Genomic DNA, 20391 nt, shown 5'->3' with positions numbered 1-20391 from the left:
TCAGAATCATAAAGGAGAATTTTGTTTGTAGTCTGATTGTTATATCCAAGCTTGTCCTCAGATTTGTGGATCTGAATCAAGTAAAAAATAATTCAAATAATCTTCAAAACTATCCATGATGAAAAAATTACGATTGTGCTCTAGAAGCGAATTATATAGATTTTAAAGAACCTAAAATAAGAAAATTTGTCATGCCTCTTCTCTAGGGTTGAGTGTCTGGACTCGTTAAGAATGGATGAAAGAGATTCTGTAGTGAAATTCAAAATTAAGATTTAATCACAATAGACATGTTCCTATCACATTCGAATTACAGTTAAGGTTGCAGAAAATCGAAATTCAATTAAGAGTGGTGGAACATCGCAAATCATCAAATGGGTTGCTAATAAAAGTATAGTAAATTTGTATCAATTCTCAAATAATTGTTTGAACAACATTCACTTGATAAATCTATGTTGTTCAAGAAGAAAACTTACAATGCCCGTCAATTACAAGTCAAGAATCTTGATGTGTATTTTAACTATTTGAAAATGGTCATTGTCAAATCGAATGTGTCAAAAGTGTAATAGTAGGCACCATACCCTTCTTCATGGAACAGAAAATGAAAGTAGTTCCTTCAATTTCAAGATCTAATGTTTCAACTGGTAAATCAACTTTGTTGATGACTGCTAGAACATATATTGTCATTGATCGTAGTGAAGAGGTTCGTATATTATTCGATCCTGGATCTCAGATAAATTTAGTAACTTCTAGGGTGGTAAAGTATAATAAATTACAGGGAATCCTTACATAAATGGCAATTAGTGGTATTGCTGATATGGAGTGTCCGATTAAAAAGTATTTTCGACATGGTATCAGATTACAGACTCATACTGGAAAATCAGTTCTAATCGAGGCCATTGAGGTTAATCATATTTAAAAATACTCGTTTTCAACTCCTGAAATTATATTATCTCATTCACATTTATGTGATTTAGTAGATTTACCAGGAAAAATACTAATAGGAGCTAATATGATTAATCAATTTTCAACATCTATTCCAGTTAGAATTTGGAAACAAAATGAACTGTTGGCAAAACATATAAAACATGGATGAGTTTTTATTTAGAATGTCAGTCTCCCTTTTAATCGTGATTATGCTTGTGTATCTTATACATCTTTTAGACAAATAGTTCCTGACGTTTGCAAATTTTGGTACTTCTAAAAAGATAAATGTATCAAAAAATGGATCGAAGGTTGAGGAAGTTTTTCGTTCTATGGTTAGAATGATAGACAAGGGTCATATTGAGGCTCCTTTACCTTTGATGAATGACTTTTTAGACATGTCGGAGTCAAAATCACTCGCTCTTAAACGTTTAAATGAACTAGTCATTATTTCGTAGGGGGGCTGACTTTGAAAATATATATCAGAATGCTATGCAAAGTAATTTTGATAAGAATAAATATATTAATAAACTTATTGTTCAAGATATTCCCACTCCATTATCTCAAATCCTGAATACATTTTCGTTTTTGATCAAGATTCAAAGATCTATAGTGTGGTTAAAATGACTCCTTATATTGTTAAAGGGAAATATCCCCAAACCAGACAGTGAACTTTCTCCTGAAGAGCTGGAAATTGCAATAAAATGTCTAGAATGACAAGAACAAGAAATCTATTTTGACAATTAATTCAAGAGTTTAAGCCAAGTGCTATTTTTATCGAAATATAATAGCATTGCAAGTTTTAATATTGTCTAAGATACTTATGATAAATTAATAAGGGTGGATATCGCCTTAACAACTTCAAAATATTAAGTAACTAAACTTAATCTCAAATCTATCACGTTTTGCTGTTCTTCTTCACATAAACATACAAAATTTCTTCGCTACAACTTGGCATCACTCTGTTCAAGTTATTGGATTGTTCGACAGAGACAATTAGTCTATTCAATATTACATAAATGTGATAGATGTAGATGTCAAATTTTTAATGAAAGAAAAATAAATAATTGCCAAATGGTTAGTTTCTAAAGGGATTGCATACCTATCTAGGATGTGCATGGGGAAAAAATGGTGAAATTAACAAAAAATATTATTCGTCCCCCCCCCCCCGTCAATTTGGAAATGCACATTTGATCGTTAAACAATTAAATACCGCATTATTAGAGATCGAGGCTGTACTTAATAGCTCCCATTTGCTTTTTTTGTCTCCAGTTACTTTGGAAGATAAGACCATCTGTAAATGTTCATTACTGGTTTCAACATCACAAGCCTTCCGGATTCCTTGGTTAACAAATATTATTCTCCTAGTTCAAGGTGGAGGAAACTGATTGTTATTTTACACATATCTCGTCAAAAATGGATGTTTCAGTATATACTTGATATCCAACGGCATAAAAAATGGAGATATTCACAGATAAATTTGAAGGTCGACGACTTAGTAGTTGTAGTTGATGAAATTAAGGGAGGTCATGAACAGTCTCTCAGCCGTATTATTAATGTCTACCCTGGTTCTGATGGTTTGATTCGAACTGCCGAAGTGATGCTTTCAAATGGAAAAGCTTATCAACGCCCTACAATCAAGTTAGATTTGGTTTTGCAATCTGAAAATATAATCAATCTGAGAGTTCTCATAATAGGGAGGATGGATAGCTAAGTTGTAACTTTGTTTGGTTATTTTGGTGTGTCCCTATATTATAATATTCATTTTTAAATTTTTACCTTATTTTGTTGTTGTAGTTTTTCATCTGGTTTTATATTACTAATGGGTATGTGTTGAAGGTTGCACGTGAGTCGCCTTTAATAAAAAACAGAATTAAAGTACACAAATTCGTGATTGTCTGGGAATTAGGCCCGTCCTTGCCTCCAAAAGGAAAGAAAACACGATAAAAAGTTTTATTGACCAAGTATGCCCCGCTTTGTTTGATAAAATGTGGCCAACAAGAATCCAACTTTATTTATCCTTTACGTAGAAGCACGTGTACATATTAGCAAAAAACTGGTGGATAACCAATTGAAAGGGTTGCAAAATATTTTATTTTATTTTTGAGCACGTAGTCCGACGGTTAACAACCTAAATAAGGAAGGTTTTACCAATCAGATAAGAAACTCTTTAACTGGCTTTCAATGGTTTTCTTGCAGTAACAAGAAATAGTTATGGCTTTAACCCCATGTAGCAAATGATTGGCGGGGGCTATAAAACTTTGTTTTATATGGATGAATCATTTATTAAATTATTCGATAAGATAGAAAGAGGTTTGGGTGCCATCTGCAGTCTTGCTCCAAAATCGTCTAATTACTGAAAGTCTTTTATGTCTTGATGAATTCACTTCTAGTGTTTCGTCTATGGTTGAATTTCAGTGGCTCGTCCAAGCCGAGTGTATGAAGATCGAAGTCCATAATTGATTTCCATGATTTGGTTATTAGCTTTCAGTAAGCACTAATGAAAACCTGAAACAAACATGTATACCTGAAGACAAACAGCTATGAAGACCCATGAAAATTCTTTCGTTAATAGAAACCCAGTATGTCTTATAAAATTGTCTTTCTAGCAATTTGCCCAGAAATTAGAACAACTTATGAGTCTGATCATTTATGTGAAGTGAAAGATTTCCACTCAGTTTTATATTTTATAGACATATGCCCCATGATGAAATTGCAGTATACTGGCGGCTCTTTGAAAGATACCCCACTTTGAACCCCATATCAATTTTCCCTGGATGTTCTGTATTTAATTTTCTCTGAATAAGGAGTGTACTTAAATTAGTGGACTACTCACCCCGAGTATTTGCGACTGCAATCCATATTTTTACTCTTTTTAAGAAATTTATATGGTGCATCTCATGCCACGACATTGAATTAGAGATATATTCGAGGACTTTCAATTCATTAGCGTTTTATGCCGATGGCTCCTTCCTCTTTTGTTACCACAACTACAAGAAGAGTTTGTACATTGGAGACCAACCAATAACAGAAAGCAATTCCTATGCCTTTTAGTGAAAATAAGACTTCAGCCTTGTTGGTGTTAACTGCAAGACCCTCCATACTTGCACCCGTAACAATAGGAAGTACAAAGGTAAAACCATGTTTTGTTGCACTTGAGGCGCTTCATTCATTATTGAAAAAAAAAAAAAAAAAAAACTCCCTTAGGTTATTGCACTTAATGAGGAGTTACGCAACCTCATATACCTTATAGGGTTAATAATGCTATATAGAAACACAATTTTTTGAGATAATGACCAGCTTTAAACTTTACAAATTTATAACGTATCATTATTATGCTTTTCAACTATAACGTACTAAATTTAAAAAAAGTTTGAAATCCAAAAAGAGGATGGAATTCACTTTTACAAAGAACCCCTACAGTAGACAGTTGAGTCATCCAGGATATAGAGATCCATAGTTGGCACTTTATTTGAGGACATGAAACTGAGGGTTTCATGAAAATAGTCTAAAGCTATAAGGAAAAGGGTTAGAGACAATGGAATTCTTACTGGTATGCAAGAGTTATCAAGAAATAATCTTCCCCGCCCAAAGAGCTGAGTTTAAAAAAATACGGTTCTTTTTAGCTGCAATAGTATAAATTCATGTAAGATGGAGTGGAAACTTTCTGAAAGTCCATAAGTATCATTGAGAAGTCCTTCCAACTCGCCTTATCAATATCAATAGTATCTTGGAACAATCTTGTACTTCTTCTGCTCTTCTTACTTTCTGAAGCCTTTTTGTGGTTCTGGTATAATAGAAGGAAATACCTAGAATACCCAATTATTAATTATTCTTGTTATAATTTAGCACGAGACATTAAGAAGCGTTGTTGGTCTATACTTTGCTATATTTAGTTATTTACAAAAAAAAAAAAAAAAAAAAGTCACCTCAATATTTTCCTTATTAACTTGTTTAATCTGATAGATAATAGTAAAATAATAATTTTTGATGCCAAAATCATCTATAAGTTTTACTATAAAGGAAGTTATGACCAATTTATCTTCTGAATATAATTGCTTTGTATCCTATTATTTTTATAATGTGATCTAATATGGTCCCTTTTACGATATTTACGGACATTTCAATAAAACACCACAACTTTCTTATGCATCGAGATAATTGAATGAAACTTTCAGGAATTACAGCACTGTGAAAAAGATGTTACGTTTAAATACCTGCAATTGAATTGTATAATTAGTAACTAATTAATAGTAATGTCCAATTGAAGGTGGCAATATCTGGTAGAAATATATTAATTTATCATCGAAAGATTCGTTGGAAACTTAAAATTCGATCATGAACACACGATTCGTAATTTTGAAGGCTACCTAAATTTCCAAAGAATGGTGCAATTAAACGAAGCAACGTAATGATATTTTTTTAGACTGGGTGAAAGATAAATAATTTATCTACGTTATAATTTCTAACGTGAAAGTTCAAGCCCCCATTTAACCAATGAAAATACAACATTTCTATGGGGATCCCCTAACACTCCTAAACTTGCGCACACGTCTAATGCAAGTTTTTTTTTTTTTTGCCCCGTACGACGGGATTTTGGAACATACGTACTTTATTCAGTTTTTTATAGTCCTTATTTAGTATAAGAGTTACCAACCCTTTACTCATAAACATACAAATGGAACTTAGTTTCAAATATCTAGGCAAGAAGTTAATTTTAGATGGGATATACCTTTTCCAAAAATATCTTATAAAATTCAAAAGGCAAGCCAAATTATTGGAATTTATCCCTTCTAAGCTCACTGCACCATATTGTGTTACCACACTTACAATACGGTATTCTAATTATAAATAGGTAATGATACAATGGGATGAAATGAGGAGTGACAATGTGAGTTACATTAATAATATGCATACATACAAATATGATCGAAACAAATTAGGTTATATCACTAAACCTCCCAATGTATGATATCCTTCAATATATATACAAATAGTTATCGGCTTTTAACCTACATTTATAATAGCTGAATCAATGGCTATTTACTAAATTCATATCCAAATTCACAGAATAATTCTTTGATGAATATTAAAAGATAGTCTTTTGACCAAGTTTGGATTTCTATCAAGTCCCAAGGTTTGAGCAAGCCCATGCTAAGAAACACAGATAGAAATGAACTTTCGCAAAAATAATATTTTTGTAAAGCCTGACAACATATTTTTCTATAATATAAAATAGTGACTAATTAAATAATACTGTAAGAATACATACATGAAATATAAAATTTTGTTGATTAATCATAAAATTAAATAAATATATATTGTTGTTGATTATTTCGTTTTACATTATTTGTTGATAATACGGATGTAATATATTTTTTCATCTAATTTCTTAAAGAAAGGCTTACAAAAAGTGATGGAAAATATTTTTACTGAAATTTTGTAATACCAAATTTGAACATATTATTCTAAATATAAAATTAATATCATTAACATACCTACATGTTTGTTGCATATGGATCGAATAACACCCGTAGTTCTCTTTCGTCTCCTTTTACCACCTTGATTATTCCTACGAACTGACCAACTAGATGCTGATTCCAAATCTCCTCCACACGTAAGCAGATGAACATAAAAAGCTTCAGGTGAGTTAATGTCAATGTAATTGTCAAACACCTTCAAACATTTGCTACACCGTTTAACACAAGAAAATTCAGTACCAATGCTGTTTAAAGAAGCAACTCCAACTTGTGGGTACATTTGATGAGGAGGTAAGTGAATTGAGTTGAGAAGTGTAATATGGGAAACTAAGCAATATGGGTGTTCTTCCCATTTATGGTGCATAACTTCCTCTAAATCATCAAACTGGTGAGAACAAACCGAGCAAATGTAAGTGCGGTCATATTCCCATTCGCCTGAAAAAGTTGGAGGTGCCTTCCTATTTTTTTTCATGGGCAAAGCTGTTTGAAGCTCAAGAGAAGAAAGAAAGCGCTTCCATTTTCGGAAGTCTGCCTTATGACTCTGATTACTTACTAAATCGACTGACCGAGAAGATAGCCATTTTTTAAAATGTTTTTTTAGTATGATTTGTTCATTCCAACTAAAAACGCTCATATTCTTCAAAAAATTTATATCACCAAATGTTTTCCAACTCAAGGAATTTTCAATGAATGTTTCATCCCATCCTCCTTTCCAAACTTCTTCAAACTTCCAAGAACCCGAAAGGTTTAATTTCACTTTATTAACTGTACGTATTTTTGGATTAGTCTTCAAGAAATATCCATCAACACTATTAATATGATAAATAGTTCCATGAAGATTATTAAATGACGATTCGGGAATTACTTTGATTGCATTTTGTAGGTAGTTATCCAAAAAAGTAGATGCTTTTGAATTTCCAATTCGGCGTCTTTTTAGAGAACTGTAACTATACCACCAAGGAGATGAAGATGAATAACTCATCATTAAAAACTGAGAAACACATTTATTTCTATGACATTGTATCTCACAATAATCTTCAAAGGTTGAGCCACAAGTCAAGCAAAAGTAAGTTCCAGATTTTTCAACAATATCTTGTATTAAAATTTTTTTAAGTCTCTCTTCTAAAGATAATGATTTTTTGAAACTCTTATTGTTAATGTGTGACAATTTATGCTGAATGATTTGTTGTTTATTGCTCTCATCATAAGCTTTTTGATTAGTTCGAGAAGATCTTATAGATCCAAATTGTTTATCGAACTGAAAGTTTTCATCAGCCACAACAAGAGCAACAAGAGCTTTAGCATTATCTTTGCAGGTGCGAGAATATTTTCTACTCATTCCAGGTCTCGTAGAATTCTTAGAAGAAATTATATTTCTCAGTTCTTTTTTCATGACAACTATTTTCTGCAGTTTTCGAGTTTATAAGATAAACCTAAATAATATATATTCAATATAACATTTATTATACTATAATACTATAAAAGTATACAAATTTGAGGGAAGTGAACATTGGCTAAATTGAAGTAAGCGTTAAATAATATATATATATATATGTAATGTTGATAAATGCAAAATAGGAATTTAAAAAAAAATTTATAACATATTAACGAGCAAAGTACTAAGTTTATAGTAATATCTGTGAGCAGATATATCGTCCTTTAAAGTTACCATATTTTGATGACATTTTCTCAGAAGCTCGCCTCAAATTAACCAATATTTACATCCCAACAAATGATAAAACATATTTAAAAGTAAACATGCTTTGTAAGCTTAACATAAAACAAAAATATTTATATTCCAAATAAAATATTTAGATTCCTCCATATATTAATTGATCAATAATATCTTCTGCCATATTAATTGGTAGAAATAAATATAAGACAGCCCAATAAAATGTGAATAAATAGCAATTTAATGCACCAAATTTGCTAAAAATTGTCTGTGGTACTCATGTTCCTTGAATATTATAACAAATATTCAACTTCATGAACTTTCGGCTAAAAACCAAGACTAACAAAAATATGTCTTTGACAGTAGAAATATGTATAAGATAGTTCTTAAAATATAAATTTAATAGAAAAATTGCACAAAATAGAATATTTTTATATTGTTTTCATTTCAATTGCAATACTTCAACACAGTTATATTGCATTTTCTCAATAAGATTCCTGGTAATTTCAGGAAAAATTTCTTTCAATAATTTATGATAAAACTCTAAAGTCTTATTTTTCAAAGTTTTACATGGGCTCATGTCTATAATCTTAACGGGGCAATCCAAAGCTTCCGATATTTTTAAAACATTATATGACACAATTACACCTCGTCCTGACGACAATGTATTCAAAACAGTGCGGATTTTCCTTTAATCGGTTTTAAAAAAGGTTTGCATCTACTCGTGGAAAGAGATCTGCTTAAACCGTGAAAGATAAGACAGTTGATATACTAATGGAAATTATTGTTAGATAAGGAGAAATTAGGGCATACGGCGTATAAAAATGAGTTCCTCCTCTTAATGTGTAGAGTTTGCTTATAAATGTTACGACTTGTACAAAAACATTGATTGAGTTAATTACATACCGAGTAGTCAATTAAAATCTGAACCTTTAGAATTTTAGATTTAAAAAGATATAATTTATTAATTAGATTTTCACCAAAATGAATACTATAAATAGATGTGTATCTGAGCTCACTTAATCATTTATGTAGCCACCCTTGGCGCCAACGATGGCATCCAGGTGGCAATGGAGGACCTGGAATCCAATGCAATGTTGTTTGTAGTCATAACGTCCCAGTGCTATCTCGCAGTTGCTTTAAGATCCCCATTGATTGAATTACGAACACTGCAGGCTTCCCCTCAACATAAAATTTTAAACCTAGAGTGTTGCCATCAGGCCTGTAAGGGGGCAAAAGTGTCGAAAAATCGTTAAAAAGACTCAGTCAAAACTCATAAAAAGAGTCTTGCAACGGAGAAGATGAGTTTCTTTGCTGATGTCAAAAGTGGCCTCTTTGCCCAAAAAAGTATACTTATATCCACTTCTGTAATATCTGTCTACATAGTCTTTTGTGAAACCCCAAAATCTCTTCCATAGGCCTCATGGAATTGAATGTGAATTATGACCCCGGATCCAGTTTGTCCTTTACGACAGAATCCATCTTTCTCTCCAACATTTTGGACTTGCTGAAGTCGTAGACGGTGTTTTAACTCTAAATATTCCAATGTTGTTTGAAGACAGCTAGATTACTTACGGGAAATACACCTGTATTCCAGGAAAAATACCAGGGGCAGTTCCATAGATGTTAATTAAAAGATCAGAGGAATCAATAACATAGATTTAAAAAAGAAGTCTACTATAACGTTGATTTATACTTTTAAACCTATAAATTAAAGTAAGATAGTTTAGTGTTTGAAACAATTATGAGAATCCCACTGAAAGATAGGAGGATAAATATCAAAGCTATAAAGAGATGATGAAGTGCAAATTGTGACAATCCCAGATCTATCAATCAATGGTTTTCTAATTAAATTAAGCGTTAATTAGAACTCGTTTTAGCCATTACAAAAAGGCATCAGGGGTCAACTTTGAACATCTCAACATATTAATGATTTGTATGCCGATGATGTTACTTTATCCATATAAGCGAATTATTTAATCCTTCATTTCTGTCTTCCTTTTCATCATCATTGTCATGAAGTGCTCTCCTTCTCCTTTAGGCGTGTGGGTCACATACTTATTGAGTATGTCGATATAAACTTCACCTACATCATCCCTAATACCGGTTCAAATTTATTTCATTTATACTTAATTCATATTAAATTAAATACCCCCTAATTGAAATGGAATCTAGTCCCACGGATCGTCCTCTTGAAGAAAAGAAAATAACCAATGCTAGAGCACTTAAGACAGAACGAAACATCAATGATGCTTCAAAGAGAATAAACTCGAGCGCAACGTTGAAGTGGGAAACTTTCGTGATCACCTTGACGGAAGATAGTAATGAAAGAATTTTTAACAATATTAAAATGAAACAAAGTTCTGTTTATAATGCACCCCTATTTTTTGGTTTGAAGGATGATTAAATAGCTCATGCTCAGTACAGCTATGGTTATTCTTGTCTACAAATGGACCCATAGATATTCGTCCAAAGCTCAGAGAATTTAAAAAAGTAGATACGACAGAACGGGATAATCCAAACGGAAATATCATTAAAATAGCGATGAGAATTAAAGGAATCAAGAACTTTGAAATCGATAAAAGGAAGAGAATAAAAATAAAGGCAATTAATACGTTTAACAGGGCAGATGAAAATAAATTGAAAGAGTGGATTAGTAAATTCGGCGAGATCAATTCCAATCCTGAAGCAAACCCTGAAGATCAAGACACTGAAATGAAATTTAAAAAATAAAAATCAGTTTGAAGGGCTTCGAACTATATATTTGAAATTAATGCAGATCCTTAGACTATACATCAAATAATGCCCGCTAATAATAATCTCGTCAATCTAAGATTTCCTGGCGTACTCCTTCAGTGTCAAAACCGTTTTCAGATTGGACATGTGCGGGTAAGTTGTAACAAAAAAGATTGTAGGTCCAAGCATACGAATCAGTATTGATTCAGAAAATACAAGAGTTCAAAAATCTCAAAATCCAGAACTATGACCCTCAAGATGGAAAATCATCCTGGACAAGCGAAGCTAATATTGGAGAGGAGGACAATGGGTCATAGAAACTTGATATAGTGAATCGTGAAGAACTGGATACTGGAAACTCGAATTCCCTCATTCATGATAAAGAAATCTGTGTTCCAGGTTCACAAGAAACTTTAAAAACCGAGAATGAAGGCAAACAATCGGACAGAAGAGAACATCTTCAGCTCACCCCTGTTACTAAAGAAGATGAACGCCTTAGAAGTTCCTCGAACTAGATGTCACATAGAAAATAATTATACCGTCCCAGAATGCTATGATACTTTCTCCACTATCAACGACTCCAACATTAATCCTAAGAGAGGTGTTACCCTGCTTATTATATCCAAATTAATTCCCCTTATTACTCATCGACATTCCGATGGAATTATCATTAAAACACAATGTAGTTACTTAGGTGTAAACTTTGATGTAATAGGCCTTTACATCACTACCAAAGACGATCTGGAATTCTTTGGTAGAAACCTTATGCAAATATTTATCACAGACCAAATCCAAGCCCACGTTCAGCTAAAATACTGTATTCAATAGTGGAGTCTTTTGGCTTCATGGATGTGGATGTAAAATGAATAACCTTGAACACCCCTATTTCACAAACTGATAAAAATAACAAATCCGTCTTATCCCAAATTGATTTGCTTATGGTCAAAGGTTTCTTTAGTGATTCAGTAAAACAATACAATGTAATAGACGCTAAACTATTGGACCACAAAAGCGTTTAAATGGTGTTTGATCCTTAGTCTAAGTATATTCGAATCAAGAAACAGTGGGTTCTTAACTCAAATATTATGAATGATTCAGAGGTCTACGAAAGAATCAGAAATATATTATTGATTATGTCTCTACCAGAATATGGTATGGCAAAAATATTTTCATTCTAGCGGAATTAATGTGTATGAGAATCAAGGGTATGTGTAGCAGAGCAGGATCTATATCTGCTAAAAGAAAACAACAAGCCTTAATATTTTTTAAATTATATACCAAATCAATTTCCAAAAACGATATTATTGAAGAGGAAAAAAAGATGGGAGTTGGACGAGATTTATAGAGCAGGGGATTTAGATTTCAGGATAAAACTAAAAATCGACGGTAATGATGATCTATCGCACTCAAGGTTACAGTGTATACGCCAAGATAAAATAAAATGGAAATATAAAATATTAGTCTAAAGAAGAAGAATGGAACCAACACTGAAGATCCCAGAGACATTTGTAGTTAGATTGAAGGTTATTATCTGAACTATATACATGTTTCGACTGTGATAATCAAGTTATATGTAAAAGATTTGAGTCGAATTCGGCCTCCTTTTGCGAAGGCTTAAGATGTGAGACAGACAATTATTACAGAATATCTGAGAAAGACAAGAATCAAGTAGAGAACACTGGAAATGGTAAAAGTTAAGAAAGCTATAAACATAATCCTAAATTCAACAAAACCCCAGAACCCTGTGTTTTTACGCTTGAATTTTACAAAAAATACGTCGACCTTCTAGCACCCATATGAGAAAATAATGCACGCTGGATTTTTTTCAGAATTTGCATCTGATGGGCATATAGTCCTTATTCCATAAGTAAATAAAGACCCTGGATATCAGAACAACTACCGTCGCTTAAGGATGCAAAATTGCATTTATAAGATTTTCTAGTATGATTGTCTAACAGAATAAAGTGCATAAATTCTCTAGTTCTCTATTCCTCTTGGTATGGTTTCCTAAAAAACAAAAACATGAACAACATACCCTTGCAGAATTTCCTGGAATTACGCCAGGATAGCTCCCTCATGACTATAGATTTTGGCAAAGCTTTTGATACATTATCCCATGAATACATAATCCATACATTGTTTATGAAAAGCTTCGGGGATTTCATAATACGAATGGTAAGGGTAACAATTTCTGGTTCTCGAAAACTCATAAGGTATGGAAAGTATGAAGCATTCTTGCACAACAAAAGGGGGGTTAAACAAGGAGACCCAGTGTCTGCTATCTTACTCATCATTGGTATCAATCGAGTTATCCAGAGTATTCAGAAGCATGCTGAAATAATTGGTTTCTCATCTATTAAGGATCATCCAAAGTGCCTTTGTTACACTCATGACCTAACACTTATTCTTTGTGGGAAACCTCTAGAAACTGTACGATCTATTCAGAACAGCATGGTATATATCGGGATTGAAGATCAACTCTTTTAAAAAATAGATAATGAGTCTTTACATCGGCCTTTATTGTCTAATTTACCGAATATCAAGTAACATTTAACTTCTGGGATTCTGGATTGGAGTTGTTAGTATTCGTCTGAATAACAAGGAAATTATCACTAAAATCAAACGTGCCAGTTCTTATTTCCTCATATTCAACTTGAATATATGGGACAGAATCAAATCGTGGAATATATATGTAATACCAACAAAAATGCATCTATGAAATCAAAACAAAATAAGTGATTCAGTATATTAAATACAACAATCCTTCCTTAAACTATAAAAGAAAAAAATATCTACTTTGAGAGGACTCACAGCAGACTCAAGTGAGTGTCTCGAACATATGTATAATAATGGAGTTCTACTGGTTCAGGAAAATATGGAGTAGCTATGAGTTTTGGAGTGAAACGTTAATGGATTTTTTACAGAAAAAAAAATTCTTTTTATGGAGAATCCTCATAACAGTTACGGAAAAGTTCTTGAAAAACTAGGAATATACTCTTAGCGTATGCAGGGTTTTTGTGAAGGAACAAGAGGACCCATTGAAAATACAGTTATCTCTTGGTTGAAAACGCCCTGTTAAAGAGACCTAAAGTCCATCTTAAATCCGAATGGGCAATGCTGATATTGAAGCTGATGTTATATCCTCGGCTAACTGGATGGTCAGAATGGTAGGGCAAGTCTTCAAAGCCAAATTAAGTTCTGAGGCCTTTGCTTCAATTTCGAATGAGGGCCTGTCTGTTATCAACTGTGGATATGAGAAAATGTGAAAAGAAACCAAGAATAAAACTGTTACAATGTTATTTGGAGAGAGAGAAACATAAAAAATGACCCTAAAGACAGCATCAATGCCGTACAAAACAAATACTTATGAGCACCTGAGAAGTGGTTTAAATACCGTCTTTTATCAGGAACTATAGAAGTTGGAGCCAAATTTTTTAAAGACCAAAGACATTTCTGCTCATTTTGGAACTCAGATAACTATACAACGGACCACCTCTTTTAGGAATATGCCATATGAAAGGACCTGTACAAACAGGTCTTACAACTTCTTTTCGAGAATTACACTAATCAGGAAGACTTTTTATCACATTTTAAAGGCAAGGAAGAAGATAAAGTAAACAGCATAATAACAAAAACCCAAGAGATTATTTATACTAAAAGGACCAATAAAGATACAGATCTTCGAGGCGGAATTCCTACGGTAAAATTGGCGATCAAAATTATTAACTACAATTACATATCAGTTTTAAATTCTTATTTAAATGTCGCTTTTTATTTTCCCTTTAATCGGTTTGTTATACTTTTATATATTTGATTATGTAGATCTTTTTAATATAGTTTTAGGGGTACCGGGCCGTGCAGAATTATTTACCGATTTTTGTTCAGAACATATCGCAGACAATAATGACATTTCGAATGACTTGTGAAACAATTTATTCGTACATTTTTAGAATATTAAAATAGTTTGGGATCAAATTTAATCAATTTAGCCACCATTTGACTCAATGACACTGGTCAGGCGACGTCTGAAGCTGCCACAGACTTGCTGGATGTAATCGGCGTCCATGGAGGCCTAGGCCCTTGTTGACAGAAGCCTTTAAGGCATTTATGTTCTTGTGTCGTTTTTTGCAGGCCTTGGTCTCCACTTGCGCTTAGTAGTCTAGTGGGTTCAGATCTGGGCTCTGAGGGGCCAGTAGTCCTTGGGCCAAAAGTCCATGTTGTCCTTGAGCCACTCCTGAGCTTTCTTGGAAGCGTGGGCAGGTGATCCATCTTGTTGAAAACCCCAAGGAGATTTGCCGACTATAGATTTGATCCACAGAAGGACCTTGGACGCCAGAATCTTCACATAATCCTCCTTGTTAATATGTAGGCAGTGGGGAACCATACCGGCTTCATGGCCTTCCCGTTGGAGGCCACGAGATCCAACATCATCACCAAAGCAGGGTGCTTTGTTGTTGCCACATAGCGGTGCTTATCTTGCACATCTCCAAAGCTCACAACACGGTCATTTTGCCTGTTGAAAACAGGATCGACCGTAAAAGTTTTCTCATCTGAAAATATGATGATGCGTCCAGATGAGCTTTTGATATCATTCAAGATTTTCTTGGCACGCTCAAATCTGACTTCTCGCTGACGTTCAGTTAGCAGATGACGCCTCAGAGACTTTACTCCAGCCCTTTTCAATGCCCTTGAAACAGTTGATCTCGACGTTCCATCTTTCTGGCCATGTCAGCAATGGACCTGTTGGGAGTCCTCTTGAACACTGCCTTGTTGAGACAGTGGGCTTCCTGCCTGCCCCAGGGGAATGCTTGAGATCCCCTCCAAACGCTTGGAAACGTTGTAAGTTGTCTTCAACGAGGCCCCAACCTGTTCCTTAATGTTGTAATGATGCACTCCCGCTCGGAGGAGGGCTGCAATTTCGATCCTCTTTGTTTCCTGATTGGACATGGTCTCACGTGTGGAAGTTGTTACGCTCTCACAGGAAGGATTTTTGTTTATTTTAACAGTAAAAATACGAAACAATCATATTGGTGGCCACAAAACCTCTTAAAAAGTAAATTTACATCATCGGTAAATAATTTTGCACGACCCGGCATATTGTAAAAATGAACTGTTATGCTACTGATATCACAATTTATGAAATAAAAAATGCTATATGGCCAAGGAAAAATATTAATAATAATTGGAAAAAATTCGTGTCTTTACCAGCAAAGAGATTTGTTTCTAAAAAATATTCATTTTTGAAATTTTTTTGACTTTTAAAACACTAGGTAATACCCTTAATTCTAAAAAAGGCAGTAACAAGTCTGCAACAATCCTAAACACGCTATTTTATATGAGGAACAATGGTTTGTTTAATAAGAAATTTTATTGGGGCCATGAAACGGCCTAATTCCAATATAGGTGGCGGAATAACCCAAATATCTCTTTTTGTCCCGAAAATTTAAAGCAAATTTTTTGTGGGACTTTCAAGAAATGTAACTGTAGAATGTAGAAGAACTATAACAAACCGTGAACTGTAACTTTGGCTTAATATGGGGACAAACCTGACCCACAAAATTACTTCTTTAACCTCGCCAATATTGATATAATTCGACAAAATATACATAAAAAGTTTTTCTTTATAAATTGAAAGAACCTCTCAATTTTAGAAGACCATGGAATCAAACAAAATATTTTAACTATTCTTGATTTAAACGCAGAAGAATTGCTTAACGATGATAGAATATGATTTCCACTTCTTAATTCTTCCAAGTATTATATAATGACATGCCCTTGGCACGTTAAGATGGTCCCCTTAACTTTGAAAGAGCTGTGAAAGGACTCTGGGAGCTGTATAGTAAGCGTTTGGGACTGTCTATTTGTTTAAAAAAAATGAATGTCTTCTCTGAGGGAAATAAATGATGATAAAAAGTTAACCGATCAGTTACAAAGCTCAACAGATTGTATAACATATGCTACGCTTTACAAGGACTGTAGAAAACTCTATAATAATCGAAGGTGATAATTCAGTGTGGAGTGGGCATGGTAAAAAAACAACAACATGGCTACCTTAACAATTTCCTTAGATCAACTAGAATCAGCTGTGACAAGAGAGGAAGGAGAAAAGACTGTAAACAAAGTAATTTGCTAGAATTACTCCGATGTCGATCCCCAATTATACTTCGAGTCCAACAACACCTTACAATTATAACTCAGGAACAAATCATCAGGGTTACGCTCTCTCTTTTATAAGCACACACAAATTTTCAAACAAGTTTTGAATATAATTGAATCTATTCAAGAAATATTAGTGACAACTGCTAAGGAAAATACAATTCGTTTTTTATACTACCAATTACAAATTAACGGACCACATAAAAAACACACCAGATTCACACGTATGATAATAATATTCTTCATATGGTAGACTATTGTTCTTTTAAGAATTTTAAAGAAGAATAATGGAACTTCTACGATAACAAGGTCACTGGACTTAATCATTATAAAGCCATCATCTCAAGCTCATTAACTACAGATCAGCTTATTCGGGAAAATTAGTTGATACGTTTAATATTAGCAGCTTAACCCTGCTATGTCTCTCTTACGATGAAAATTCCCAAATTAGGATGAGAGTCATGGAATTTTGCAGGAGAAAACATCCGGCTTCCTTCATAGACTTCACGCAACGAAAGAAATATTTAAATAGGATTTTCAGAAATTTTAATAACTATTTGTCGTAATAGTTTTTTTCGCGATTTATCTTCATTCCTGTCAATAATAATCGAACCAATATCATTGGTTTCACTTTTTGTTTTGCATCTCTTGAATTATGTTGGCATAAACCTTATTTAACTGACTTTAGATCATTTCTCAATTATACCATCTGATTGATACAACTTTTACAAAATGACCTGTATCATAACACTTTACGGCTTAACTTCTTCATGAGGAGAGTGAATTGTTTTTTTCTTTTGAAATACAAAAGAATTTCCAACTTACTTCCCTTATTATAAAGGTATCCTCCACAAGAGAAAACACAGTATTAAAATCCAATTTATTTTTCTGTATTACAACAATCATAAGGTGAGATTCAGAACAAATATGAATTTCTTGAAGAATTAATGGGTGTATCTTCAGAGTTCCAAATATTAAGTTTGTTTTTCCACAATAATTGTGCACTTAAAGATCACATATCTCAATAAATATAGATCAATGATCAATATAAACTCACACAAAAATTCATAGCAACAACTACATCATAATTATATTTCGAAGAATAAAAAGTCAGAACACAAAATCATATGACTTGTCCCTTGTCTTTCAAAATAAAAATACAGGGTCATGAACTACAATTGGTACTAACTTCAAACTCATCCAAATCCTGTATGAGTGTATCACTGCCGAGTTTATTCAGCTCAAACAAGAGGTTAATTGACTAATACAATGAATTTCAGTTAGTTTTCATTTTTAGTCGGTTGAAGAGATGGAAAAACACGATCACATGGCAAGTAGTCTATTGGTAATTTGAAATTTAAAAAAAAAAAAAAAAAAAAAAAATGGTACTCCAGGAAACAGAGTTTAACTTTTTACTGGAATATAGGTTAAAATTTTTAAGTAAGTATCCAAAATTAAATCTGAACACTTTGAATTTTAAACTTCAATAGGATATAATTTATTAATTAACAATAGAATTTCAACAAAATTAATTATATAAATAGATGTGTGTATCAGCTCTCTTAATCAATAATATAACAGCCCTTAGCGGCAATGATGGCTTATAGGTGCCAACGGAAGGCCTGGAACTCGCTACGAATGTAGTTCACAGTCATGGCGTCCAGTGATGTCTGGCAGTGGCTTTGAGGGCCCCGGTGTTAGGATGACAAAAACTGTATGCCTTCCCCTCGACATACACCCAACAAATTTAGACAATAGTCAGGGCTTTAGGGAGGCCAAAAGTGTCGAAAAAAAGTTTAAAAGACTCATGCAAATAAGGAGATCGGTTTCTTTTATTGCTGTTGTCAAAAGTGGCCTCTCTCCTCTCACAATGCTCTTTCCACACACTTTTTTCGTAGCTCTCTGGACAATCGTGTGTGAAATCCCGATATCTCTGGCATTGACCCTCATTAACTTGAGGGGATTGGCTGTCCTTGGCTGTTTTCTTTAACTCCTCCGGGTCCATTTTGTGTTTTTTGAAAGAACCTATCTTCCTTTCCAACGTCTCAGACTTGCTGACGACGTAAACAGTGGTCCTGGAGTCGCCCAACTGCTTTGAGTGCGCGAATGGAAATTCGTCGTTCAAGCGTCATTTTCTTGACTTGTACGTAAGCTAGAGAGCTCAAGTCTGTTTTGTTTTATAAGTAATTGTTAATAATTTAATATATCGAAATATAAATTAATTTCAATAACTCAACCTTAATTAATTTTTGAATTACTAAGTGTTCAGATTTCAATGGACAACTCGGTATTTACTATAAATATTAGTGGCTTAGATGCACATAAAAAACTTGTTTAGTTTTATTTTTATATTTTCATGGAATTAGTGAGTTTTTTTACTTCAAATAATTTATATCTGAATATCTGTATTCGTAGAAAGAGTTGTATTGAACGAAGATTCTGCCTTTGCTATTAATACTACGTTTTAATTGATTAAAAGTGAAAAAAATGTAGAATACTATTAAGAAATGTATTCCAAAAAATAGATAAAACCTTTCCCCTGAGTACAAAGTCTGAAAGTATCTTTGATGATTTGTCTTATGACCAATTATATGCTTATTACAGCCCAAAATGGTAACTTAAGGAATTGGTAATGCACATCTTCACAGCAGGCACGGGAAAAAGTAATTTCGTATTTCCCATCCCTACTTAAAAACTAAGTATGTCTTGTTCATTATTGGTCCATCAGATCGTACGGTAAGGTTTTGTAAAGGTGTGAGTGTATACTACAAACAAATTGTGGACAGTTTAGCGCTTAGCCTGCTCAGTTGTGAATTATTAAGTGTCGATTATGGAGGTCTTGAAGGAAGAAATTCGCTATATTTTACGTTCTTACTAACTGAAAGGGAAGAAGACGTAGAAAGCGACCAAGAAAGTTTGCAATATATACGGGGAGATATTATTTTCGGTTCATGTTGCTTACTTGGCTTAAATTGGATGATTGTAAGACTTCGTATTAAGTATTGAAATAAAGCAAAAATTCGAAATTACTTTCCCCCCAACTTATTATAATTAAAATTGGCTTATTTTATATACAAAATGGCTCACAACGCCGAATGATTACATCAAATAAACTTAATTAAGAGCTTAATAAGAGAAGTAAAAGTAAAAAGTATAGCGATAAAACTTAGGGAGGAAGGAGCGTGGCATGACAACTCTTAGCAAATATAAAAAAAGATAGAAATATGAAACGTAAATGCAAAGGACGTTATTAATCCGTACTAATCATCCATATTTAAAATGAAAGCTACTTTTATCAAGAATATCCAGTATCAGAACAACTGTACTGAGCCTCTTATCACGGCAATCATTCCTGACAGTCAACTTTGTCATTTCGTCTCTTCGACTTCCCAAAATATAACGTCATACACAAAGTCATAGTAGTAA

General features: G+C 33.3%; 1 protein-coding gene across 11 annotated transcripts in view; it reads right to left on the bottom strand.

Moving 5' to 3' along the window:
* Positions 1-20391, bottom strand: part of LOC121126614 (uncharacterized) — a 55953-nt gene that overhangs the window by 21588 nt on the left and 13974 nt on the right. For 10 of the 11 annotated variants that reach the window (XR_005867009.2, XR_005867008.2, XR_005867010.2 and 7 more), the window contains one exon: positions 6420-7834. Coding sequence is in view for 7 of the 11 variants with exons in the window: in XM_040721919.2 (XP_040577853.1) it covers positions 6420-7794 (1375 nt within the window). In the remaining 4 variants the exon portion in view is untranslated. Of the gene's footprint in view, positions 1-6419; positions 7835-9092; positions 10058-20391 lie in introns of those variants that run through there. The other variant, XM_071892017.1, reaches the window with a different exon arrangement.

Source organism: Lepeophtheirus salmonis, chromosome 12, assembly GCF_016086655.4.
Source record: "Lepeophtheirus salmonis chromosome 12, UVic_Lsal_1.4, whole genome shotgun sequence".
NCBI lineage: Eukaryota > Metazoa > Arthropoda > Copepoda > Siphonostomatoida > Caligidae > Lepeophtheirus > Lepeophtheirus salmonis.
Note: the sequence above shows the minus strand (reverse complement) of the source record. Positions and strands in the feature narration are given on the sequence as shown.